The 27,774-nt window shown below is 39.5% G+C and overlaps 1 protein-coding gene across 1 annotated transcript in view; it reads right to left on the bottom strand.

Annotated features, from left to right (window-relative positions):
• The window catches only part of LOC129505521 (testis-specific H1 histone), a 32,943-nt gene extending 27,777 nt beyond the window's left edge, over nt 1-5,166 (bottom strand). Inside the window, exon 1 of the mRNA XM_055318532.1 lies at nt 5,060-5,166. Within this exon, the coding sequence (XP_055174507.1) occupies nt 5,060-5,166 (107 nt within the window). The remainder of the gene's footprint in view (nt 1-5,059) is intronic.
• Nucleotides 5,167-27,774: the final 22,608 nt, after the last annotated feature.

The raw sequence follows: 27,774 nt of genomic DNA, 5'->3' as shown, positions 1-27,774 counted from the left end.
TGGTGGGCATAGACATCTAAATATTGATTGCTCTCAAGCACAATGCAGATATTTTGCCCTTTCTCTTATCTCTTAATCTTGTTTATGGTATCTTCTATTAATAAGTTGCTAATTTTATGTTGTCAGTTTTATCAGTCTCCTCTAAAGCTTCTTAGCTTTGTAACTTAGTTCCTTGCCTTAGGTCATAAAAATAGTATCCTATATTTTCTTTTAAAACTTATTTTTTTAAATATTTCATTCTTTAATCTAATTGGATTTTAAATTTGTGTGCAGATAATGAGGATTGAAGTTCTTTGCAAATCTAGGACACTTTAGGACTTTATTCACACCCATTACTTTCTCTGGGCGCCTTTCATTCTCTCTCTACCTCTCCTTTTTGACAGTCTGGGTTAGGAGTCTTCGTATTTTGTCCTGATACATCACAGCAATCATCACTTTTGTCTTAGATAAATTTGCTTGAAAGCAAGGGCAGCGTTTGTTTTAACCTCATTGTCTAGTATGTTGCCTACACTTAGGAGTTTTTTATCGACTGCCCTCCTTACTTCATCTACTGGAGAGCAAAGACCAGATCTTATTTGGTGGGCCTTTACCGAACTATTTAAGATTTGATCTAAGAATGAAAGAAACCAGAAATTTTAGTCCCTGACTGTTGCCGTGGCAACGGGGCGGGGTTTTCAGGTTGCAACATCAATTGTGCTTTATGATTGGCTAAGAAACTGACCGCCTGCCTCACTCCCGTTCACAATTTTCTCCCTGCCTACTACACTTAAAACTAAAATTATTCAAGCTGCACGAATAATTTATCTGCAATTTCGCCAAAGTCCCTTTCTGGGGCTCTGGTTCCTTCTTGCCTTAAAGCTAAGGGGACACACGCAGCGGGTTCCTGTCCTCCAGTGACCACAGGCATTAGACTGAGGAACCATGCGGGATCCCGAGCCTACTGCAAGAGACGCTGGAGAAAGATTGGGTGCTCAGAATGGGTAAAAGCCCACGCTGCCTTTCTTTTGAGTACTCTCCCATATTCTGAAGGCTGAGTGTAACCTGGCCTGAAGGGTGTAACCTGGCCTGTACTTCAATCGCGGGGATCTTACACTAATGGTCAGAGCATGCATGCCCCCTAGGAAGAAAATTGGAAGACTGGAAGCAGAGAGGTGTCTTGTGGGGAATGTAGTCTAAGCGGCTTCTGAGTCCCTAGTCTAAGATGGGGCTAAAAGGCCATTCTGCCCCAAGATGCTGTCTTACTCATTTGCCTCAGAGGGAAGAGGCTGTTAGGCTTCTTATTAATGAGATATAGAAAAATGAGGAATCTGTAAGAAGATAGCTAAAAGCAATCTGGCATAGTATTTGGCAGCTTCCTAAACTTCACCCTCCTGAAGAACAGGCTCTCATCTCCTTCCATCTCCTCCTCCCTCTGAAACGAGGGTTTCAGAATCTGACTAGAACTTTCGGTCACCTAGCATTGGAGTGAAGGAGTGGGGTTGTGTTTGGGTTTTTTGTTTTGTTTTGTTTTCTCCCAAAGAGTGCTAATGGGAAAGCTTGAGGAAGATGCTTAGGACAGTGCAGGCACAAAGAAGCCAGTAGGTAGGTATATGGCCTGTGTTGAATCTAACGTAGTAAAGAGCTCTTAGATTACCCATTGTGGGGTAGGGACTTGAGAGAAAGAAATATATGGTTTGGGTTGGAATCCATGGGTCTGTCCTTGCTCATTAGGCTCCCCATGGTATATCTTGAACATTCCCTCATTTCACAGAAGAAAAAAACTGAGAGATAAAGAGCCCTGATCAAGGTCCCACCGGTACATAGCAACAGCATTAAAATTAGTACCCAGGGCTCGTTCTCCTATGATTCACCTATAGGCAAGCCAGTGGAGTGTGGATATCAGCTTCTCACACCTCTGAGGGTGGTTATAGGTGAGGGAGGCAATGCCAGGAAAAGGCGTTACCAGAGCTTTGGCCTTTCTAGCTGGACAAGTGGATGTCTCTTGCTCCAGGGACTCTCCATTGTAGTTTGGCTATACAAAACAAAACAAGTTTACCCTTCTTGTGAGCTTTGGGAGGTGAGGAATAACTGTTTGATCTCCAATGATAAGGAGCCTGGGACCCCTGAAATTGATAGACATATTCAGTTGTATCCTATGCTCCAGCCTAAGCTATAGTATCCTTTTCATGTTCCCTCTTTCTTGTAGTGATTATTATCAGTTCTAAGCAAACCTGTGAAATGATGGAGTTAGAGGATTTTACTCTTTTCTTCTTAGATACCTTTAAGAACTGAATTACTAATTGAATGATGACCAGCAGCATAGGATTTGGAAAGAGCAGAGGCCAGCTTTAGAAAAGCTTAGATTCAAGTCCTAGTTTTATCATTGAATCTAACATAAGCAAGTAATTTCTCTGAGCTTTCTTATCTATAAATGGGGATACTGATACTTCATAGGACTGTGGTAGAACACAAGTGAGATTTTTACCAAAGTAAAACATTTAACACATGGTAAAAGGTACACTGGTTTCAAGGGTTTTGAGCTTCAGTCCCCAAATCTCCCTGAGTTATAGTTGGAGAACTAGAAAAGTAAAAAACACAAATAGAATTGTTTAGAGGAAGTTCTGGGGAAGATCTTTTTCACTGAGGGAATTATTAGCTGGGGGTATATAACCAAAATTTGGAATGCCGGCATGTAGATTAAGATGGTGTTTAATTTCCATAGAGCTCCTGTATGTACCAGGATATACTTCTGAAAGTCTGTATGTCTTTTCTTAAAAACTGACTTCCCTTGGGATCCCTGGGTGGCGCAGCGGTTTGGCGCCTGCCTTTGGCCCAGGGCGCGATCCTGGAAACCCAGGATTGAATCCCACGTCAGGCTCCCGGTGCATGGAGCCTGCTTCTCCCTCTGCCTGTGTCTCTGCGCCTCTCTCTCTCTCTCTCTGTGACTATCATAAATAAATAAAAATTAAAAAAAAAACTGACTTCCCCTCTGGCCTGCAGTTGTCCTCTGAGCTAGACAATGGCCAGATATTGGAGACCTAAGAGTACCCTGTGTTGAAACTCAGGAACATCCTCCCTGGATCAGGAGTTCAATTTAAGTGGGAACTCTTTTGGCCCAAAGGTTTTTTGCCATAGCTTATTTGAATTAGTTCTGACTCAGTTCTGGCAACTATGCCTTACCGGGTTGAGGTCAAAACCACACCAAGGAACAGATCCTGGAGTGACAGAATCAAATTCTTTTTTTTTTTTTTTTAAACAGCAGCTCCCTTTTTTTTTTTTTTAATTTACTTATGATAGTCATACAGAGAGAGAGAGAGAGGCAGAGACACAGGCAGAGGGAGAAGCAGGCTCCATGCACTGGGAGCCCAACGTGGGATTCGATCCCGGGTCTCCAGGATCGCGCTCTGGGCCAAAGGCAGGCGCCAAACCGCTGCGCCACCCAGAGATCCCAAATTCTTAATGTTCTGCCCAAGGATATCTAGTTCTGCATTCAGTAGCAGAATACAAAAAATGATGAGGAATGCGTAACCATGACATAAGAGAAAACTTGGCAGAAAGAGCCTAGAAGCTTACATAGTAGGTAAGATGGGGCACTTGGTTGATCAGGAAGGGAGGGAAGCTAAAAGAGCAGAGTTGAAGAGAAGGAATGGGGCTCATTTCCTCTTTCTTTATTTCCCATAAGGACACACACAGATTCAGTATGTGGAATACTGAAGATTTTCTGCCAGAAAGGAAAACAATGAGCAGCAGTGAGGAAGGAGGTTATGTGTCCTTGGGCCAGTATCCTTCCTTTGTGTTATAAAGATTTATATTTTTCTTGGGGTTCTCATACTTTCAGAGAAGAAGTTTGCAATTCTTTCCTAAGTCTCCATACCTCTAATACTAATTTGTCTCTGTTTGTGGTTATTAACTACATCAGCATAGCAGAGGCATGATGATGATATGAAAATAAAGGGATATACAGGGTAACAAAACAAAGTTTAGTAGAGATTAGAAGGTACTTCTGCTAACTCTCAGTACCCTGTATTTCAGTAGATTCTAGCTTTATATTTAGGTCAGAATCTTTTGGAAATTTATTTAATGTTCCTAATAATCCCTGAAAACAGGACTCTATTTTCTCTTTCCCCTTCTCTTATTCCTCAGGTCTATGCATAACTCAAGCCAGCTTTCTAAGAAGTCTTTACCCTGAAATATTACAGCATTCAAGTCTCAATCCAGAAATAGGACCAGGGAGTTCTTTTGGTAGAGTTGACATCACTAACTTTCCTAGTACAAAAAAAACTAAACCATAATTTGAAGACCTTCCCTAACAGGAGGCATCACAATATCTGTATCCCAGGTTAGAGGAACAGGGAAGGCCCAGGTAAGAGAGTAGAAATGTCTCAGTTGTTTAAGCCCAGTATAGACAGAAAACAGCATAGGCCCTCTATCCTTCTCCCCCCACCCCAAACTTCTTAATCTCACTTTCTGAAATGCAAATTCAGTTTTGGACCACTCTATGGCCAAGCAACAGAAGGTCTTGAAGGCCGACTATCTTTCTAGAATCAATTTTATGGAGAACAGATCTGGATTTCAAATCAATAATGAAAAAAAAACATTAAAAATACATTTCAGTTTTCATTTTCCTATGGTTGCTAATATAGTACTACCTTTGAGGAGATAAACCCTCTTGTAAAGAAAATTAGAATATTATTGCTTATTTCTAATTACTTTCTTCTTTTCTAGATCATTCACCTTCCTAGTTTCCTTTTCTTTCTGATAACAGTAATGCTAGAGACTGGAAGATGGTATCCTCAATTTTCTTATAGTCAGGTCCTAAGTAAGTTTTTCTTTGTTTCTTATTGAGAAGATGACAGGCTACAAGTTAATTCAGAAATCATAGTGCTGAGAAGTAGGGACTGCCAGGGAATTGCTATAATGAAATCTGACAAAAAAAAACTTTGATGGTGAAGCTAGGGGAGATGATTTTCTGATAGTTTGGAGTGTGCATTTGCTTATATGTACATATATTTCCAGAATATGATTTCAGAAAGGTGGTAACAGAGGAGAAATGGTCTGACATATATCCATCCTGTCTTACTAAGCTTCTAAGTCATGAGTCAGCAAACATTTTCTATAAAGGCCCAGATAGCAAATATTCTTTGCTTTGCTGGCCACAGTCACTGTCACAGCTACTGACTGTGCCATTGTAGCACAAAAGCAGCCATCAACAAAGTGTAAACATATGAGCATGGACACTGAAATATAAATTTCATGTAATTTTATGTGTCACAAAATATTATTCTCCTTTTGATTTTTTCAACCATTTAAAATTATAAAAGCCATTTTTATTCATAGCTCATAGAAAAATAGGCCAATTTTGCCTGATAGCTATAGTTTGCCTGTCCCTATTCTATGTTCATGAGATTTCATTGTGCATTTAGAAAATACAGAGGGTGGTATAAACTGTGGGCATTTATAAAGGGAGATAAAACTGGGTATTCAGAGTGAATATCCAATTTAAATATAGGCCCAAATCAGGCATTATAGCCGCTCTTGGAACCCAGGAATTTTAAATACTATTTTGGCTTTTGATTGATGTAATGCATGCAGTAAGAATAAAAAATCAAGTAGTAATAGAAGTCTTATTATAAATATAATGGCTTTCTACTCCATTCCTTCCTACTTCCTCAAGTCTTCCTCCCCAGAGGCAAAAATTTTGGACTCCTTTTCTATCTATGTCTTCTGGCTTTCATATATCTCTCTACCTATCTACAAATTTCTAAATACCTTTTTCATTAATTTATTTTTGACACTGCCCTTTGACTTCCTATTATGGTCAATAGGAATGGTAGTGAAGATTTAGCTCTCCTGTGCTTCCATCCTCTCTGCTTTTTTTCCCCATCTTCCCAGTAGAGTTATAATACAGGGTTTTTTTTTTTAACTTAAATTCAATTAGCCAACATATAGAACATCACTAGTTTCAGATGTAGAATTCAGTAATTCATCAGTTGTGTTTAACACCCAGTGTTTATCACATCCCATGCCCTCCTTAATGCTCATCACACAATTATTCCATGCCCCTACTGACCTCCCCTCCAGCAACCTCAGTTTGTTTCCTGTAGTTAAGAGTCTCATACTTTTTCTCCCTCTCCGATGACTTCCCATTCAGTTTTCCCTCCCTTCCCTAATGATCCTCTGTGCTGTTCCTTATATTCCACATGAATGAAACCATATAATATTTGTCTTTCTCTTATTGATTTATTTTGATTAGCCTAATACCCTCCTGTTCTATCCATGTCAATGTAAATGGTAAGTATTCATCCTTTCTGATGGATGAGTAATATTCCATTGGATATATATATACCACATCTTCTTTGTACATCTGTCAATGGACACCCCAGCTTTCCACAGTTTGGTTATTGTGGACATTGCTGCTGTAACACTGGGGTGCAGGTGTCCCTTTAGATCACTACATTAGTATTTTTGGAGTAAATACCTAGTAGTGCAATTGCTGGGCATAGGGTAGCTCTGTTTTAACTTCTTGAGGAACCTCAATACTGTTTTCCAGAGTGGATGTATCAGTTTGCATTCCTACCAGTGATGGAAGAGGGTTCCAAATATTTATGCTCCTAACTTGGGAGTAGCCAGTATAGAAACCAATAAGTAACAAAATTAAAGAAACATATTAATAATAATACAATAATAGCAGAAGACTTCAACACCCCACTCACAGAAATGGACAGATCTTCTAAACAGAAGATCAATAAGGAAACAAGTGCTTTGAATGACACACTGGACCAGATAGACTTCACAGATATATACAGAAGATTCCATCTGAAAGCAACATAATACACATTCTTCTCAAGTGCACATGGAATGTTCTGTAGAATAGATCATATTATACTGGGTCACAAATCAGGTCTCAACTGGTACCAAACTATTGGGATTATTCCCTGCATATTTTTGGACAACAATACTTTGAAACTTGAACTCAGTCACAAGAGGAATTTTGGAAGGAACTCAAATCCTTGGGGATTAAAGAGCATCCTACTGAAGATTGAATGGGCAACCAGGAAATTAAAGAAGAATTTTTTAAATTCATGAAAATGAAAACACAACTGTTCAAAACCTTTGGGATAGTGCAAAGGCAGTCCTAAGAGGGAAGTACATAGCAAGTCTTTCTCAAAAAATTAAAAAGTCTCAAATATGCAATCTGACCTTTCACCTAAAGGAGCTGGAGAAATAACAGCAAGTAAGGCCAAAACAAAGCAGGAGATCAGAAATAATAAAGATTAGAGCAGAAATCAATTAAATAGAAATCAAAAGAACAGTAGGCCAGATCAATGAAACTAGAAGCTGGTTCTTTGAAGGAATTAGTAAGATCCATAAACCTCTAGCCAGACTAATACAAAAGAAAAGAGAAAAGCCCAAATTAACAAAATCATGACTGAAAGAGGAGAGATCATGACCACACCAAGGAAATATAAACAATTATAAGAACATATGAACAAGAGGGGGGAGGGGCAAGATGGCGGAAGAGCAGGGTCCCCAAATCACCTGTCCCCACCAAATTACCTAGATAACCTTCAAACCATCCTGAAAATCTACGAATTCGGCCTGAGATGTAAAGAGAGACCAGCTGGAACGCTACAGTGAGAGGAGTTCACGCTTCTATCAAGGTAGGAAGACGGGGAAAAAGAAATAAAGAAACAAAAGGCCTCCGAGAGGGAGGGGCCCCGGAGGAGCCGGGCTGAGGCCGGGGCGAGTGTCCCCAGGACAGGAGAGCCCCGTCCCGGAGGAGCAGGAGCTGCACCAACCTTCCCGGCGGCGGAAAGGGGCTCGCAGGGAGTTGGAGCAGGACCCAGGAGGGCGGGGATGCCCTCGGGCTCCCGGGGACACTAACAGACACCTGCGAGCGCAGGAGAGTGCGCCGAGCTCCCTAAGGGCTGCAGCACGCACCGGAGCAGTTCGGAGGGGCTCGGGAGCGGATCCAGGGAGGGAGCTGCAGGGCGGGAGCGCAAATCCAACAGCGCAGGCCCCGGAGCACAGGGCGCCGGTACACAGCCCAGGATCCGGCCTCCCCCCGGGACAGGCAGAGGCCGGGAGGGCCCAGGACAGCAAGGACGCTCCTGCCCCGAGCTGAGCAGATCAGCGGCCCCGCCCCGGAGCCTCCAGGCCCTGCAGATGGAAAGCCGAGAGCCCCGAGCCCCGTAGTTCCTGCGGAGGCTGAATCCAGGCTTCCAGAGTTGCCATAGCAACTGCAACTGTTCCTCCTGAGACCTCACGGGGTAAACAACCCCGCTGAGCCCTGCAGCAGGCAGGGGCAGAGCAGCTCCCCCAAGTGCTAACACCTGAAAATCAGCGCAACAGGCCCCTCCCCCAGAAGACCAGCTGGACGGACCAGTTCCAGGGGAAGTCAAGGGACTTAAAGTCTACAGAAATACTCCCCCGTGTTTTTTTTTTTCTTTTCTTTTTTCTTTTCTTTTTGATTTCTGATTGCTTCCCCCACCCCCTTTTTTTTTCACCTTTCTTTCTTTTTCTTTCCCTTTTTCTTCTCTTCTTTCCTTTTTCTTTTTTCTTTTTCTCTTTTCTTTCCTTCTCTCTCTTTCTCTCCTTTTCCCAATACAACTTGTTTTTGGCCACTCCGCACTGAGCAAAATGACTAGAAGGAAAACCTCACCTCAAAAGAAAGAATCAGAAACAGCCCTCTCTCCCACAGAGCTACAAAATCTGGATTACAATTCAATGTCAGAAAGCCAATTCAGAAGCACTATTATACAGCTACTGGTGGCTCTAGAAAAAAGCATTAAGGACTCACGAGACTTCATGACTGCAGAATTTAGATCCAATCAGGCAGAAATTAAAAATCAACTGAATGAGATGCAATCCAAACTAGAAGTCCTAACGACGAGGGTTAACGAGGTGGAAGAACGAGTGAGTGACATAGAAGACAAGTTAATGGCAAAGAGGGAAACTGAGGAAAAAAGAGATAAACAATTAAAGAACCATGAAGACAGATTAAGGGAAATAAATGACACTCTAAGGAAGAAAAACCTACGTTTAATTGGGGTTCCCGAGGGCGCCGAAAGGGACAGAGGGCCAGAATATGTATTTGAACAAATCCTAGCTGAAAACTTTCCCAATCTGGGAAGGGAAACAGGCATTCAGATCCAGGAAATAGAGAGATCCCCCCCTAAAATCAATAAAAACCGTTCAACACCTCGACATCTAATAGTGAAGCTTGCAAATTCCAAAGATAAAGAGAAGATCCTTAAAGCAGCAAGAGACAAGAAGTCCCTGACTTTCATGGGGAGGAATATTAGGGTAACAGCAGACCTCTCCACAGAGACGTGGCAGGCCAGAAAGGGCTGGCAGGATATATTCAGGGTCCTAAATGAGAAGAACATGCAACCAAGAATACTTTATCCAGCAAGGCTCTCATTCAAAATGGAAGGAGAGATAAAGAGCTTCCAAGACAGGCAGGAACTGAAAGAATATGTGACCTCCAAACCAGCTCTGCAAGAAATTTTAAGGGGGACTCTTAAAATTCCCCTTTAAGAAGAAGTTCAGTGGAACAATCCACAAAAACAAGGACTAAATAGATATCATGATGACACTAAACTCATATCTGTCAATAGTAACTCTGAACGTGAACGGGCTTAATGACCCCATCAAAAGGCGCAGGGTTTCAGACTGGATAAAAAAACAGGACCCATCTATTTGCTGTCTACAAGAGACTCATTTTAGACAGAAATACACCTACAACCTGAAAATAAAAGGTTGGAGAACCATTTACCATTCAAATGGTTCTCAAAAGAAAGCAGGGGTAGCCATCCTTATATCAGATAAACTAAAATTCACTCCGAAGACAGTAGTGAGAGACGAAGAGGGACACTATATCATACTTAAAGGATCTATCCAACAAGAGGACTTAACAATCCTCAATATATATGCCCCGAATGTGGGAGCTGCCAAATACTTAAACGAATTATTAACCAAAGTAAAGAAATACTTAGATAATAATACACTTATACTTGGTGACTTCAATCTAGCTCTCTCTACCCTTGATAGGTCTTCTAAACACAACATCTCCAAAGAAACGAGAGCTTTAAATGATACACTGGACCAGATAGATTTCACAGATATCTACAGAACTTTACATCCAAACTCAACTGAATACACATTCTTCTCAAGTGCACATGGAACTTTTTCCAGAATAGACCACATACTGGATCACAAATCGGGTCTGAACCGATACCAAAAGATTGGGATCGTCCCCTGCATATTCTCAGACCATAACGCCTTGAAATTAGAACTCAATCACAAGAAGAAGTTTGGAAGGACCTCAAACACGTGGAGGTTAAGGACCATCCTGCTAAAAGATAAAAGGGTCAACCAGGAAATTAAGGAAGAATTAAAAAGATTCATGGAAACTAATGAGAATGAAGATACAACTGTTCAAAATCTTTGGGATGCAGCAAAAGCAGTCCTGAGGGGGAAATACATCGCAATACAAGCATCCATTCAAAAACTGGAAAGAACTCAAATACAAAAGCTAACCTTACACATAAAGGAGCTAGAGAAGAAGCAGCAAATCGACCCGACGCCCAGCAGAAGAAGAGAGTTAATTAAAATTCGAGCAGAACTCAACGAAATTGAGACCAGAAGAACTGTGGAACAGATCAATAGAACCAGGAGTTGGTTCTTTGAAAGAATTAATAAGATAGATAAACCATTAGCCAACCTTATTAAAAAGAAGAGAGAGAAGACTCAAATTAATAAAATCATGAATGAGAAAGGAGAGATCACTACCAACACCAAGGAAATACAAACGATTTTAAAAACATATTATGAACAGCTCTACGCCAATAAATTAGGCAATCTAGAAGAAATGGACGCATTCCTGGAAAGCCACAAACTACCAAAACTGGAGCAGGAAGAAATAGAAAACCTGAACAGGCCAATAACCAGGGAGGAAATTGAAGCAGTCATCAAAAACCTCCCAAGACACAAGAGTCCAGGGCCAGATGGCTTCCCAGGGGAATTCTATCAAACGTTTAAAGAAGAAATCATACCTATTCTACTAAAGCTGTTTGGAAAGATAGAAAGAGATGGAGTACTTCCAAATTCATTCTATGAGGCCAGCATCACCTTAATTCCAAAACCAGACAAAGACCCCACCAAAAAGGAGAATTACAGACCAATATCCCTGATGAACATGGATGCAAAAATTCTCAACAAGATACTAGCCAATAGGATCCAACAACACATTAAGAAAATTATTCACCATGACCAAGTAGGATTTATCCCCGGGATGCAAGGCTGGTTCAACACTCGTAAAACAATCAATGTGATTCATCATATCAGCAAGAGAAAAACCAAGAACCATATGATCTTCTCATTAGATGCAGAGAAAGCATTTGACAAAATACAGCATCCATTCCTGATCAAAACTCTTCAGAGTGTAGGGATAGAGGGAACTTTCCTCGATATCTTAAAAGCCATCTACGAAAAGCCCACAGCAAATATCATTCTCAATGGGGAAGCACTGGGAGCCTTTCCCCTAAGATCAGGAACCAGACAGGGATGTCCACTGTCACCACTGCTATTCAACATAGTATTGGAAGTCCTAGCCTCAGCAATCAGACAACAAAAAGACATTAAAGGCATTCAAATTGGCAAAGAAGAAGTCAAACTCTCCCTCTTCGCCGATGACATGATACTCTACGTAGAAAACCCAAAAGCCTCCACCCCAAGATTGCTAGAACTCATACAGCAATTTGGTAGCGTGGCAGGATACAAAATCAATGCCCAGAAATCAATGGCATTCCTATACACTAACAATGAGACTGAAGAAAGAGAAATTAAGGAGTCAATCCCATTTACAATTGCACCCAAAAGCATAAGATACCTAGGAATAAACCTAACCAAAGAGGTAAAGGATCTATACCCTAAAAACTATAGAACACTTCTGAAAGAAATTGAGGAAGACACAAAGAGATGGAAAAATATTCCATGCTCATGGATTGGCAGAATTAATATTGTGAAAATGTCAATGTTACCCAGGGCAATTTACACGTTCAATGCAATCCCTATCAAAATACCATGGACTTTTTTCAGAGACTTAGAACAAATTATTTTAAGATTTGTGTGGAATCAGAAAAGACCCCGAATAGCCAGGGGAATTTTAAAAAAGAAAACCATAGCTGGGGGCATCACAATGCCAGATTTCAGGTTGTACTACAAAGCTGTGGTCATCAAGACAGTGTGGTACTGGCACAAAAACAGACACATAGACCAATGGAACAGAATAGAGAATCCAGAAATGGACCCTGAACTTTATGGTCAACTAATATTCGACAAAGGAGGAAAGACGATCCACTGGAAGAAAGACAGTCTCTTCAATAAATGGTGCTGGGAAAATTGGTCATCCACATGCAGAAGAATGAAACTAGACCACTCTCTTGCACCATACACAAAGATAAACTCAAAATGGATGAAAGATTTAAATGTGAGACAAGACTCCATCAAAATCCTAGAGGAGAACACAGGCAACACCCTTTTTGAACTTGGCCACAGTAACTTCTTGCAAGATACATCCATGAAAACAAAAGAAACAAAAGCAAAAATGAACTATTGGGACTTCATCAAGATAAGAAGCTTTTGCACAGCAAAGGATACAGTCAACAAAACTCAAAGACAACCTACAGAATGGGAGAAGATATTTGCAAATAACATATCAGATAAAGGGCTAGTTTCCAAAATCTATAAAGAACTTATTAAACTCAACACCAAAGAAACAAACAATCCAATCATGAAATGGGCAAAAGACATGAAGAGAAATCTCACAGAGGAAGACATAGACATGGCCAACATGCACATGAGAAAATGCTCTGCATCACTTGCCATCAGGGAAATACAAATCAAAACCACAATGAGATACCACCTCACACCAGTGAGAATGGGGAAAATTAATAAGGCAGGAAACAACAAATGTTGGAGAGGATGTGGAGAAAAGGGAACCCTCTTACACTGTTGGTGGGAATGTGAACTGGTGCAGCCACTCTGGAAAACTGTGTGGAGGTTCCTCAAAGAATTAAAAATAGACCTGCCCTACTACCCAGCAATTGCACTGTTAGGGATTTACCCCGAAGATTCAGATGCAATGAAACGCCGGGGCACCTGCACCCCGATGTTTCTAGCAGCCATGTCCACAATAGCCAAACTGTGGAAGGAGCCTCGGTGCCCATCGAAAGATGAATGGATAAAGAAGATGTGGTTTATGTATACAATGGAATATTACTCAGCCATTAGAAACAACAAATACCCACCATTTGCTTCAACGTGGATGGAACTGGAGGGTATTATGCTGAGTGAAGTAAGTCAATCGGAGAAGGACAAACAGTGTATGTTCTCACTCATTTGGGGAATATGAATAATAGTGAAGGGGAATATAAGGGAAGGGAGAAGAAATGTGTGGGAGATATCAGAAAGGGAGACAGAACATAAAGACTTCTAACTCTGGGAAATGAACTAGGGGTGGTGGAAGGGGAGGAGGGCGGGGGGTGGGGGTGAATGGGTGACGGGCACGGAGGGGGACACTTGACGGGATGAGCACTGGGTGTTATTCTGTATGTTGGTAAATTGAACACCAATAAAAATTAATTTATAAAAAAAAAAGAACATATGAACAAGTATAGAAGAAATGGATATATTCCTAGAAAATTTTTAACTACCAAAACTAAAACGAGAAGAAATAGAAAACCCGAACAGACCAATAACCAGCAAGGAAATTGAAGCAGTAATCAAAAATCTCCCAACAAACAAGCGTCCAGGGCCAGATGGCTTCCCAGGGGAATTCTACCAAACATTTAAAGAAGAATTTATACCTATCCTACTAATGCTGTTTCAAAAAATAGAAATGGAAAGAAAACTTCCAAACTCATTCTATGAGGCCAGCATTACCTTAATCCCAAAACCAAAGACCCCACCAAGAAGGAGAATTACAGACTAATATCCCTAAAGAACATGGATGCCAAAATTTTCACCAAAGTACTAGCCAATAGGATCCAACAGTACATTAAAAGTATTATTCACCATGACCAAGGGATTTATTCTAGGGGTGCAAGGGTGCAACATTCACAAATCAATCAACATGATACATCATATTAATAAAAGAAATGACAAGAACCATATGATCCTCTCAATTGATGCAGGAAAAGCATTTGACAAAATACAGCATCCTTTCTTGATTATAATACAATTTTTTATTAAATTGGTATTCAATATTTACATTATTGTCTGGATATTCTATTGTCTGGATGACTATTGTACTGTGATTACATTCTTATTTCTTCATAGTGTAATTGCTTTATCTTTTCACAGTTTTTACATAATTTTTTTCTTACCAATTGCTACTTCCTCTCACATCTTGCAATAACTTCTCATTATAGATTCCCACAAGGGTGATTTTTATCAGCTAATCTATCAGTTCCAGTGAGCATGTGTGTGTGTGTATGTATGTGTGAGAGAGAGAGAGGGAGAGAGAGAGAGACTCTCCCTAGAGATTCATTCTACTTTGATTGTCCTTTGATCCTGCCGTGCAGCTGTGATTCTGAGACTTCCCTTTACTACTATTCTAGGAATTCCCCTCAGCTTTCTCCTGATTTGAATTACTTATTTCTTGGATCTCATGCCCTCCTTTTATCCTTTTTTTTTAGATTTTATTATTTATTTATTAGAAACAGAGAGAGAGAGAGAGAGAGAGAGAGAGAGGCAGAGACACAGGCAGAGGGAGAAGCACCCTCCTTTTTTTTCCAATGGAATACACGTACTAGTAGCTTAGTCAGGATTTTTATTTTTATTTTTTTAATTTTTTAATTTTTATTTTGTATATTTTTTATTGGAGTTCGATTTGCCAACATATAGTTTAACATCCAGTGCTCATCCCATCAAGTGCCCCCCTCAGCACCCATCACCCAGTCACCCCAAACCCCTGCCCACCTCCCCTTCCACTACCCCTTGTTCGTTTCCCAGAGTTAAGAGTCTCTCATATTTTGTCAGGATTTTTAAAATGGCGTAACGACAGAGTGAATGGGGATAGCAGCCCTTAATATGTATGACTTTTGAATCACCCTGCTTCAATCTGGTACATAATTCTCTTTTTAGGATATCTCTTCATCATTGGGATTCTTTCATTTCTCTCTCTTGTGGGATCTCCTGTGTTCTGCACTCCATATCTTCCTCCTTTCTTAGTTTACTCCCTTTATTTGGAGTGAAGTATCCTGTAATACCTTCGGAGAAAAAGTGCATGGGAAGTAAAAGTAAGAACTTGCATGTCAGAAATTTCTTTTTTCTACCCTCACACTTTATTGGTAGTTTCACTGGGTTTAGTATTCCAAGCTGGAAATATTCTTTTTCTCTGGTATTTATTTACCAATTGTTTTCTAGATTCTGGAGTTGCTTTGGAGAAGTATTTCTATTTCTGATTCTTTTCATGTTACTTATTATTTCTGTCTTTCTATTTTATGTATTTCTATCTTTCTGGAAGCTTATAGAATCTTCTCTTTGTCCCAGTGTACTGTAATTTTATAGTGACATCCTATGGTGTATTTCTATTTTCTTTATCACACTGAACATTTTGTGGACCCTTCAATCTGGAGATTCATGAAGTTCTAAGAAATCCTTTGGTTCAAAGAAAAATTTCTTAAATGATCATGATGATGATTTCCTCCCATATGGGAGTCTCTTTGCCTTATTACATCCTGAGAAATACTCTTAGCTATTTTCCAACTCTTCTATTCTGTTTCTGTATCATGTTTCATTCTAAGAGCCCTTCATTTGTTTTCTACATATTCTTTGTCATAGCATCCTGTACTTGCTTCATGGATGCATTTCATCTCAAGTGTCTTTGAATTGTGACTTTTCTTTTTATTCATGATAGACCCAGAGCAAGCGAGTGAGAGAGAGAGAGAGAGAGAGAGAGGCAGAGACACAGTCTTTGAATTGTGACTTTTCTTTTTATTCATGATAGACCCAGAGTAAGGGAGAGAGAGAGAGAGAGAGAGAGGCAGAGACACAGGCAGAGGGAGAAGCAGGCTCCGTGCTGGGAGCTGGACGCGGGACTCAATCCCGGACTCCAATAGCACTCCCTGGGCCAAAGGCAGGCACTGAACCGCTGAGCCACCCAGGGATCCCCGTAATTGTGACTTTTTATTTTCTTCTCTATGCATATTTTGTTTCCTCCAAGTTGCTCCCCCACCTTCTTTTACTGTTAGCTTAATTTGGCCTTTATCTTTCATATTGAAAACTTCTCATTTGCCTTGTACTACTTGGTTGTCTTTTCATATGTATAGGAGAAGACTAAAATATAGATTGAAATTCCAAAGTGCTTTGGTGGAATCTTGTCAACTGTGAGCTTTCTTATTGGTTAAACTACTTAGGTCTTTGGTTAGGAAGCCCTGAAAATAAATATGTTTAGGTCTTTCCTCTTGGGAAAGACTCTTCACTAGAGAAGACTATTCTGGTCTACTTGGAGGCTAAAGACTTAGCTGCCAGCATTCTGAGAGTTAAATGGGAGAAGAGATCTGAGAACTGTAGCATTTAGGGAGCATATGTTTCTTTAATCCCCCCCTTTTTTTTGGTATATTAATGCCTTCCAGTAGACCTATTTTAGCTGAGATGAAATCACTCTGTTTACTCTCCAAAGAATAAATTTTCAATATTCTACTAGGGTGGATGAGTGATGGTCTCATAGCTATTGCAATGGGGGAATGGATGAACAATTAAAAAGTTTTTGAAATAACTTTCAAGAGTTCTTCCCATTTTAGCCTCCACTCCACACCTTTCATTCTCAATTCCAGGTGATTTCACACATCACAATTTGTTTTTAGTCCCATGCCCCTGCCTAGCTGCTGGCCTATAATTTGTTTCTTAGCTCTGCAAAATCAGATACCATGCATTCATCTGCCTTCAGTTTCTAAATATAGTGTGCTCCGGTCCCGCTGGGTGGCATAGTCAGTTAAGCATCTGACTCTTGATTTCAGCTTAGGTCATGGTCTCACAGTCCTGAGATTGAGCTCCACCATGCTCAGTATGGAGTCTGTTTAAGACCCTCTTTCCCTCTCCCTCTGCCCCTGCCCCCTCCCTCTGCTTAATATACATACATAAAAATAATATATATATATATATATATATATATATATATATATATATATATATAGTACTGATGTTTTATCTTTTGGTTACTGTGTAGGTTTGTGCCTTTAAAAAAATCCCTTCACGGGATCCCTGGGTGGCGCAGCGGTTTGGCGCCTGCCTTTGGCCCAGGACGTGATCCTGGAGACCCCGGATCGAATCCCACGTCGGGCTCCCGGTGCATGGAACCTGCTTCTCCCTCTGCCTGTGTCTCTGCCTCTCTCTCTCTCTCTCTCTCTCTCTCTCTCTCTCTCTGTGACTATCATAAATAAATAAAAATTAAAAAATAAAAAATAAAAAAATCCCTTCACTAAATTAGATGTCTGTATTAAAACTACAATAGTCTGCCTCCCATAAACTTTGACTTCTCTTATTAGCCCTCAATTAATTCACTAACAATATGTAGGATGCCAGTGCAACAAAAGGAAATGGCCAATTCAAATTGAACACCAATAAAAAATAAATTTATTATTTAAAAAGTAATAAATAAGTAAAATGATGGAAAAAAAAGGAAATGGCCAATTTGCTAAATTATCATGAAATCATTTTGACAAATTTACCTAAGTATTTACTATTATTTAAATCTTTTAAAAGATCATGTATTGCCTAATAGCATTTTAAATAATGTTCCATTTTCTTTACCCCATCTCTTGCCACCACAGCTAGATACTGAGGAGCAGCTAGATAGAGGAGGAGATGAAATATTATAAAAAATAAATAACATATTCTAGAATATGAAGAATTCTTATGATTTTATTGAAGAAAGTATTCTTCATGAATATATTTTAGTAATTAAGTAGATTCTATTTGTAAGAATAATGTATTTGTTTTTACAAATTATTAATTGAATATTAATAGTTAACCATCAGTGAAATTCTTCCTTAGCCAAAAGCCTTTGTTTTTTTTAAATGTATTTTTATTCTCAAGTTTTTTCCAGAAGGTGATTTCATAATTGATATAAGATATAATAAGCTATTTTGAAAGCAAAAAGAAATGTTTAACCAAAAAAGAAATAACTCTGCCAGCTGTTGAAATTCTTCTTCATTTACCTTACTTTGTGATGAAGTTATAAGTCCTAGTCTCGAGAATTCTGCTCCCTGCACATGTAAAGTGAAATTCAAACTCCCTCCCTGATCTATACACCCTATATGATCTGTCATATGGCCACCCCTGCCACTTCTCTGCCCTTTGCACTCTGCTCCAGTCCCTCTAGGATTTGTTTCATGAACTCACATCTTATTCTCACTTTTACCACTTTGATACTTTGTGTCCTCTCTGCCTAGAACCCTCTATTCTAAAATCTCATATTTGATCCTTTACATCATTCTTGTCTCATGTCATTCCCTGACCACCCAATAAAAGGTAGTATCGCATTTATTATTATCTGAATAATGTCCTCTTTATTTACCTATTGTTAATTGACTTCCCCTACATCTAAAAGAATATCTGGAGCCTTGTTATTCCTTTCTTTCCTTAAGCAAACTTCTTACCTTCTATTTGACTTACTCATCTTTTACTTGTTGCCTGCTCTTGTTGCTAGTTTTAAAACACTAGTTGCTAGTTTTTATTACTTACATAATAACTGCTTGGAGTATAGAGAAATTTGGTTTCTGTGTCAAATAGCATAGGAGTCAGGAAATAAGCAAACCAACGTTCCTCTAGTATTAGATCTCAATTTTACTTATATTTGTTTATTTTTACATTTATATAGCTATTTGTTTTTCTGCTGTTTGACAATATCATCAGGCTAAGGAAAGAAAAAGTGAGGAATTTTAAAATAGGATACTACCAAAGTTGTGGGCACATTTCATGTGAAGAATCAGTAATAAGTCTTTTGGATAATACTAGACTTCAGCCTTATCTAACATTGATATTTCTTCTGAAATTTCAATGGGCCTGTCCATTGTTGACCTTATCCTAGGCCCAGAAGTCAGGAGAACTGACAGAATGAGAGTCATTAATTAGTTGAGTCAGTGTCTAAAAACCCCTAATGTAGGACTTTCTGGTAAATTCTGAGTTAGCAAATGTTGCTTAGGCTCAAGGTTTAAGTGGGAGCTCTCACTTTCCCCAATCCCCAACTCTTAAGTTTTGGACCACATACTCCCAAGTATGCCTGTAAAGAGAAGAAGATAGCATCCTTTCCAAAGAGGAGTCCTGAGTCCAGTTATGAAATTAGCTTTGTGTTGAAAAGGAAGATTAATAAGGGTGACTGGCATGCCCCCCTAGGGACTAAAGTCAGCTGAGGCAAGAAGTAAAGAGGGTACACTATATCTTTAAAGCTCATAATTTCTGTGGTTTCTAAGGTATCGTGTATAGACATGAAAACACGGGCTGTTTTTCCACTGGTAATGAATACACAGTCCATTTGACTATCATGATGAAGACATTGCTAAGAAAATTCTTATTATCATTACAAAACAATTGTTTCAATTCAAGGAAAAAAATTTCAAACTTCCAATAGCAACATCAATGTAATGGATAAATGTGATATATTGTGGAAGGAAAAGGTGATCAAGATCCATGTGAACTAAATTATGACATAGTTCTGCAGAATTGATATATCTCTGAGGTAAGACAGTGAAGGTATATTGCTGACCTTGTCAGCTGAAAGCATACCTCTTCTGGTGATCTCTCCTAGAAGGCATCAAGAAAAAAGCATTTGCTAGATCAGTAGCTGCATACCAGGTACCAAGGGATGTGTCCGTTTGGTCAGGCAGTGAATCCACATCTGGTACAGCAGCTGCAATTGGAGTTACCACCTGGTTAAGTTATGATAATCCATTTTATTCTCTGATCCATCACACAGGCCAGAGTTGAATGGAGATGTGGTGGGAATCGCTACCCCTGCATCTTTCAAGTTCTTGATGGTGGCATTAATCTTTGCATTCCTTCCAGGAGTGAGGTATTGCCTTTGATTTGCTATTTTCCTAGATAGAGGTAGTTCTAGTGGCTTCCATTTTACATTTCCCAGCATAATAGCCCTCCCTCCACAAGTCAGGGAACCAATGTGAGGATTCTATCTGCTGCTAAGTATACATTCTAGAAATGGAGAAGTAATCATAGCATAGGTTTGTTGACCCACTGTACCCTCTGTGAGATGAATCTGAACTAAAACTCCATTGATTAACCTCTATAAGCCCCTATTCTGACTGGTGGACATATTGAGTCTCCTGGAATTTGTGTCAGTTCAGAGTCAGTGCCCAGTAGTCTCTGAAAGGTCTAATTATTTCCTTTTCCCCAGTCCACAGTAACTGGTAAAAGGCCATAGTTACCTTTGGGGAAGGCTAGGTTAAGGATTAATGGTATAGTATATATCTTAAGAGATTTATGAGGAATTCGCTCATAGGATTATGGAGGCTGAAAAGTCCCACAATTTGCCACCTGCAAACTGGAGAGACAGGAAAGCTGGTGTGTAGTTGCAGTATGAAGCCAAAGGTCTGAGAACTGGATCACTGATGATATAAGCCACAGTCCAAAGACAGGACAAAACTGTTACCAGAGCTCAAGCAGACAGAGTGAATTCTTTCCTTTGCCTTTTAATTCTCTTTAGGCCCTCAACTGATTGATTGTTGCCCACCCACAATGGGAAGAGTAGTCTGCTTTACTCAGTCTACCTATTCCAATGCTAATCCCTTCTAGAAAAACTCACAGACACACCCAGAAATAATGTTTAACTGAACATCTGAGTATTCTGTGACCTGGTCAAACTGGTACGTGAAATTAACCATCATACTTCCATTGGGCCTTATTGCTGCACTGGCTCAGGTTACTCCAGTAAGCTTCACATCCAGGTATTTCAAGGCAAATTGTAGATATGTTCCACATATCTTGAGGAACATATAAATATGACAAGCTATGCCATAAAAGTTATGATGTTCCATCATTAGTTCCAACATTCTATGAGCATCCAACCAGGGATTTATATACTTATCTCCCCTTTCTAAATATACTCCACAGAACATACTGGGGATTTTCCTGGGACCTCCCTGCTTACTTTTCTTGGTATGGTAGTGAAGGAAGCTGCTCTGCCTTCTGTGAAAAAGGAGAAAAAAGCCATAAATCTTTTCTAAGCTGTCACAACTCTGAGAATTTCTTTCCCCTCAAAAGGACAATCTTTTGATTTTATGAATTGGGAAATGTGGAGTACACAGTTGAGTATGGCAGCACTGGTTTATCTGAATCTTATTGAGTGTGGAGGGAGTATCAGACTCCCAAGTGTGGCTGGCTCTTTGGTGGTGTCTCTTTTGAACATGAGGATTTCAGTAACTCTGTCTCACTGCAGGCCTTAGGCACCAATTCTGAAGCAGCAAAGATAGTTTTGCTCAACATTAGTTATATTTACATTGATTTTTTTTCCTGAAATGATAAAAGAGTGGAAACAGTGATTGCTTCTGGCAAAGGAAACTTGGAAGCTGGAGACATTATTACATGTCTGTATTACCTATTTAAAAATAATATTAAAAAGGGAAATTGGGTAGGGATGCCTGGGTGGCTCAACAGTGGAACGTCTGCCTTTGCCTCAGGGCCTGATCCCAGATTCCCAGAATCGAGTCCCACATCCGGCTCCTTGCATGGAGCCTGCTTCTCCCTCTTCCTGTGTCTCTGCCTCTCTCTCTCTCTCTCTGTGTCTCTCATGAATAAATAAATAAATAAAATCTTTATTAAAAAAAGAAATTGGGGTACTTGCTTATGAATTTGCTGACCTAAATAGTTTCTGGACAATGGTAGGGCTAACAGCCTGGTGGAAATGGATTGAAGTATGCATTTTCCTGGGGCAGGATATAACTCAGGTGAAGAAGTTAAGCTTGGAGTAGTGGATCTAAGGAAGGCATTGTTTAGCTAGAGAGGCAAATATTTTGGACATTTCTGGGGACTAGGGAGAGGCTAGAAAGAATTTCTGGAATGAGGTAGAAGAGTCTCCAAATGTATCAGTATTCATGGCTGACATAATGAATCTGTGTATTGGTATGTCCTATATACTCATTCGTTTAACAACTTGTCAGAGAATATAGTTCTACAGGATAGGGAATTTTGGATCTTGTTCACTGATGTATCTCTGGTGCTTAGAACATTGCCTGGCAAATGATAGTCATTCTGTGCATATTTGTTGATGAATAAATGAATGGGAATGACACACATAACACTAACATCCCAAACCATGATGTCATCCATGAATGTTAATTCTGAATAATGCCATGTAGTTCCTGTCAGTGGAACCGCTCCCTTCAGTCACTTCATATCCCTGCATTCCAATGAGGTAGGGGAGGGTCTGGAGGAAGAAAAGGGGAAAGAAGCTGCTTTAGGTGAATAGCTGGAGGAGGGACTAGAGCAAACAGCCCTATGCCTTGGGTGCTCTTCCATGAGTTTCCCTCTGATTTTTTTGTTTCATATTCTTGCTCTAATCTCAAGGTAATATTGAAAAAAAAAAGAGAGAGAGAGAGAGTCCTAAATTTGTGAGTATAAGGGTGGGGACTGGGAACACAGATCTGCTCCTAATTTGCATGTCCAAGTCCAATTTAGAAAATACATAAAAGATCTCTCTCTTCCCTAGCTCAGATGCCTTGCTTTATGTTAAAAAGTTTCTGTTAATTTCTGATTTTCGCTCCTCTGATTATATAAGGCATTGTTGAATATTAAAAGACAGACCTTCTTCCACTTTTAAGAATTTATCATATAGAAATCATTGTTCAACTGTGTCAAGGATATTTGTACAAGATGTTCATTTACTTATAACAATGCAAGTTTAGAAACCCAATTATCCAACAACAGGAGAATTGTTCAATAACTTATGTATGACCCATCCGTGGAAGTAGTACATAGAATAGTAGTGAAAAACATTGGCTCTAGAGTTAGAATGTGTGGCTTCAAATCCTGGCTCTGCTATTTACTAGTTGTGTGACTCAACCTCAATTTCCATATCTATAAAATGGAGATATACCAGTCTTTAGTAAATTTGAATTTGAATAAACTATTTCATCTACTTGATCTCATTTTTTCACCAGTAAAATAAAAATGGTAATGTCTGCCTCTGTAGAAAGAAAATAATTACTGTGTAAATTGCCTAGCTTAATGTTTGACCTAAGTAATAATAATTTATTGCATTTATTGCACCATCGTAATGTTCCAAGCGTTGTTTAACTTATTAATTACATTAATGGACTTAATCTTCACAAGAGATATATGATGTAGGTACTTTTTATTACTCTCGTTTTTTGATGGGAAAACTGAAATAGATTAAATAACTTGCTCAAGGTCTAGACTTTAATAAGAGTTAGATACTCTGTGTGTGATAGCTGCTATTTAAGAAATGAGGCACAATATTATCTGTGGGATGCCTTTACTTGCATGTAATATAAATCCAACCAAAAGTGACAAAACAATGAATACATTGTTAAATCACATAATAAGGACTACAGAGATGGATGATCCAGTGTTGGCTAATTAAGCAACTCAGTAACTTCATCAGAAACCCAGGTGTTTTCTGAATCTTTCTGCTCTGGTGTCCTCATTTGGTGTTGGTTTGCCTTCTTAGTCTGGATGCCACATGCTTCCAAGATGGCTGACAAAGTTCTGGACATCACAAATTCAGAGGAGCAGGAAGTGTCCCTGTGTTTATGTCCCTTTAAAGAGTGAGGATAATCTTCCCAGAAGCCTAGTAGGAGATTAGCCTCATATGTTTTTACTGGAATTTCATCATACTCTTATACTTAAAGTAATACTTGGCAAGGGAAATAGAATCACCATGATTGGTTATAGGCTAATTAAGATTGGCCCCTGGAGCTTGGAAGAGACCCAGCTACCCCTGGGTCCTTTGATCATTAGGAAGAGAGGGAACAAAATTAGGATCTGTTAGAATAAAGGAGGGCAGTGTTGTTCACATTTTTTGTTTAATTCCTTCCCTTTGGGTGTGAACTGAACCTGCTGACTTGCCCCTAATGAATATAGTACAGGAAAAATAATGTCACTTGCATGATTATAAGAGACTTCTTCCATCTGGCTGGCATTTTGTCTCTTTGGCTCTTCTTGTGTGCTTCAGTGAAGGAAAGTTGCAAGGCTCATGTGGCAAGGAACTGAGGGTAGCCTTTCATATTACTAGGGAGGAACCAAGGCCTCAGTCCAAGTGTACAATCACCCATGACACTAAATAAATACCCAGTGTGCTGGATGGCTTCCTTTTGCCTTTACAAATCCATTCTCCACCCTGGTCAGTGTTCCTAGGGAATAATCTGTATGTTTTCCATCATGGGCTTCCTTGCCTTCTGGCTTCCATTTGGGTTCTACCTAGGGTATACTGGCTAGAGATGAGAGGTAGACAGAGAATGAGGTCTGGGTATTTATCCTGCCAGCAACCTCTTTGTGAATGTGACTGTATTTGTATTTAGGGTCTTTGCAGATGTAATCAAGTTAAGATAGAGTGGACACTTATCCAATGACTGGTGTCTTTATAAGAAGAGGGAAATTTAGACACAGACACATAGGGAGAAGTCCATGTGATTATGACATAATATATCTAGAGCCAGGGAATGCCAAGGACTTCCAGTAACAACCACCAGAAGGAAAGAAGCATGGAACAGATTCCCCTTCAGAGCCTCTTCTAGGTATCAACCTTGCTGATAGCTTGATTTTGGACTTCTGGCCTCCAGAACTGTGAAAGAATAAATTTCTGCTGTTTTATACTACCCATTTTGTGCAGTTTGTGGTAATGTTATGGAAGTCCTAGGAAACAGATTAATCAGTCTCTTTTTTTGGTGTAATCTTTGGAAATCATAACTTTATGCTAAATGGCTCCATTACCATTTTAATGTGTTTTTTCCTTATTATGATAGTGATACATGCTATTAAAACAATAGAAAAATACAAAGGAAAATAATTAGAAAATAGTATCCATAATATTTTCATGGTTATCATATTTTTGGTATATAAAGTGCCATTCTATAGGTGTTCCATATCTTACTTAACAGTTTGGTTTTTGAATAATTGTTTTGTTTGGGTTCTTTTTGTTTTGGAAACAATCTGTGATGCAGGGTATGATGAGATGAAAGTCTTATTTCCAGAAGGGGATTTAATCTGGTTATTGGTGATTTGTGTAGATTAGAGAAGTGCATGTTAACAAAGATGTCCCAAAGTCAGAGACCAGCCTTTCCTAACTAATCCAGAAATGACTACAAGGCAAAGATTTAGGGTAGGAGTAAAGAGGGTGTTCCAGGGACAGTCCTTAAATTACATAGCAGAGAGAGCTGGCCCTAGAGTTGCTAGATTACTCAGGATGCTTGCAACAAGATCTGTAGGGACACCTCCTGGACATGTGCCCTTTGCCCACTTTTTTTAATAAATCCCTGCTGCTTCTGATTCTCTTTAGGCTGTCACTTGGGGAGTTCCTGCAGGCATCTTTCTAACTAACCTCTTGAGACTTATTTAGGATAAAAGCAAAACTGAGGCTGACATTAATTGATCTAAAGTAAAGCTGCCTGTGGGGATTTCCACCCTTGGAACTTTGGGGAAATCTCTAAGTAGCAAAGCTAATGAGGCCCTGACAGTCTCAGTTCGACTCTACCTTCTTCTCCCGTAAGGTCTATTCCCACAGACAACACAGAAGGAGCGAGGATGAGGGACTCAGCCTGGACAGAGACTGGCTGGGACCCAAGTACCTCCTCAGAGTATGCTCAACACTATTACTAGCCTTCCCCAGGTAGTAAAGTTTGGAAGTTCACAGTCATTTCTATTGGCTTACATGGGATGTGCTGGGAAATGTTCAAATGATCTGTATTATAATTCACTGAGGGAATAGCAGGCTTTTACTTCAGATTAGTAAATCTGGAAGATCAGTCTATTATTTGTACCATTCTTTGGTTTACTTCAGAAAGTAAAATATGGCAGGTTTATGCCCTGGACAAAGAACCTTTGTAATGAGTTTGGAAAACTTTCAAGCAGGATGAACTCCTCCCCAAGAGGTTGAATCACAGGGAAGCTACCCAGGTACTCAATCTATGGAAACCCCTTCTCCTTTTCCTAGAACTGGAAAATTTTCAGATTATTCCCTCATTCTTTCATTCAACACATATATTCAGTCTACTGTGTGACAATGCTGCATATTATGGGAGACAGACAAATAAAATGTAGTCTTTGAATTAAGATAGGTAAAAATCTGACAGGAAAGATAAATAATTAAGAACAATCACTGTAAGAGGGCATGTTAAGTACCACAAGTGAAACACAAATAGAAATTAGAGGATGCTCACATGGGGCATTATACTCAATTTCTGACTGGAGAGATAAGAAGAGGCCTCAGAGAGGACTGGGCATTTAACCTAGGTCTTAAAATTTTCAAATATTCTTTCCCTCTTGCCCATGGCTACTGTCCTGGATCAGAACTTCATTATCTCATTTATTCATTCACTCACTCACCCAACATTTTTGTCTAAAACCTACAAAGTACCAGGGTCAAAGTCAGGTATGGGGATACAACAGTGAATAATAGGAATGTCTCTTGCCTTCATGGTGCTTACACTCTATTTGAGGAGGTAAGTAAACAGAAAAATAAGAGTCATGACAGAATCCAACAAAGAGCTAGGTAGAGAAAAGCAAGGGGATCAACTTTAAAGAGGAAGGTAAGGGAAGACTGATCTGAGAAAATGATACATTAACAAAGATTTAAAGAGTGAGAGTGAGCTAGTCATGGCAGAATTAAGGAAGAGCATTCTAGAAAGATATAACAACATATGCAAAGGCAATGAAATATGAAAGTTTAGAAAGTTTAAGTTTCTGAAATAAAACACAGCTGAAATATAGTGAATGAAGAAGAAACCAGAATGTGATGAGATTAGAGAGACAGGCAGAGAGTGGATAATATATAGCCTTAAATGCTATTATTAGGAATTCAAATTTTATTCTAAATGCAATATAAAGTCTTTTTTTTTTTTTGAGAAAGAAAGACAGCAGGAGTGAGGGGAGGGGCAATGGAAGAGGGAGAGAGAATCTTAAGCAGACTCCATCTCACAACCCTGAGATCATGACCTGAACTGAAATCAAGAATTGGACACTTACCGGAGCCACCCAAGTACCCTATAAGGTCATTTTTTAAGTGAATGAATAATGCAAAGTGATTTGCATTTTAAAATCACTCTTGCTGCAGTGAGTAAAATCAATAGGAGGAAGGTAAAAAGGAGAAGACCAATTAAGAGACTCTTGGAGCCTGGGAAAGAGGTGATGGTATCTTGGATTAGAGTGGCAGAGAGAAGAATGTGTGAATTCCGTATATACTTTTACAACAGATTCAACAGGACTTCCTGATGGATTAGATGTGGAGAGTGAGGAAAACGGAGGCATCAGAGATGACTCCTAGGTTGCTTCAATGAGCAATTATATGGACTGGTTTAATAAACTAGTTTCTCTCTCCTTAAAATAGGATAATAAGTCCTATCCATTGTCAGGAGTCTGGACTTAATCATGTCTTTGGCCAACAGAATGTAGGCAGAAGTGATAGTGTGCTAGTATCCTCAGGGTCATCTCACAGTTGCAAAAGAGCTTCTGGATCTCAACCACAATGCATCCATTCCAGGCCAAAAGAAAGGGGGAAAGGGGAAAGGAAGAGCAAGCAAGGGGCAAAAGCCAATAGCG

The sequence above is a fragment of the Nyctereutes procyonoides genome, unplaced genomic scaffold, assembly GCF_905146905.1.
Source record: "Nyctereutes procyonoides isolate TBG_1078 unplaced genomic scaffold, NYPRO_anot_genome, whole genome shotgun sequence".
Taxonomy (NCBI): domain Eukaryota; kingdom Metazoa; phylum Chordata; class Mammalia; order Carnivora; family Canidae; genus Nyctereutes; species Nyctereutes procyonoides.
The sequence above is the reverse complement of the archived record's forward strand: the minus strand, read 5'-3'. Positions and strand labels throughout refer to the sequence as shown.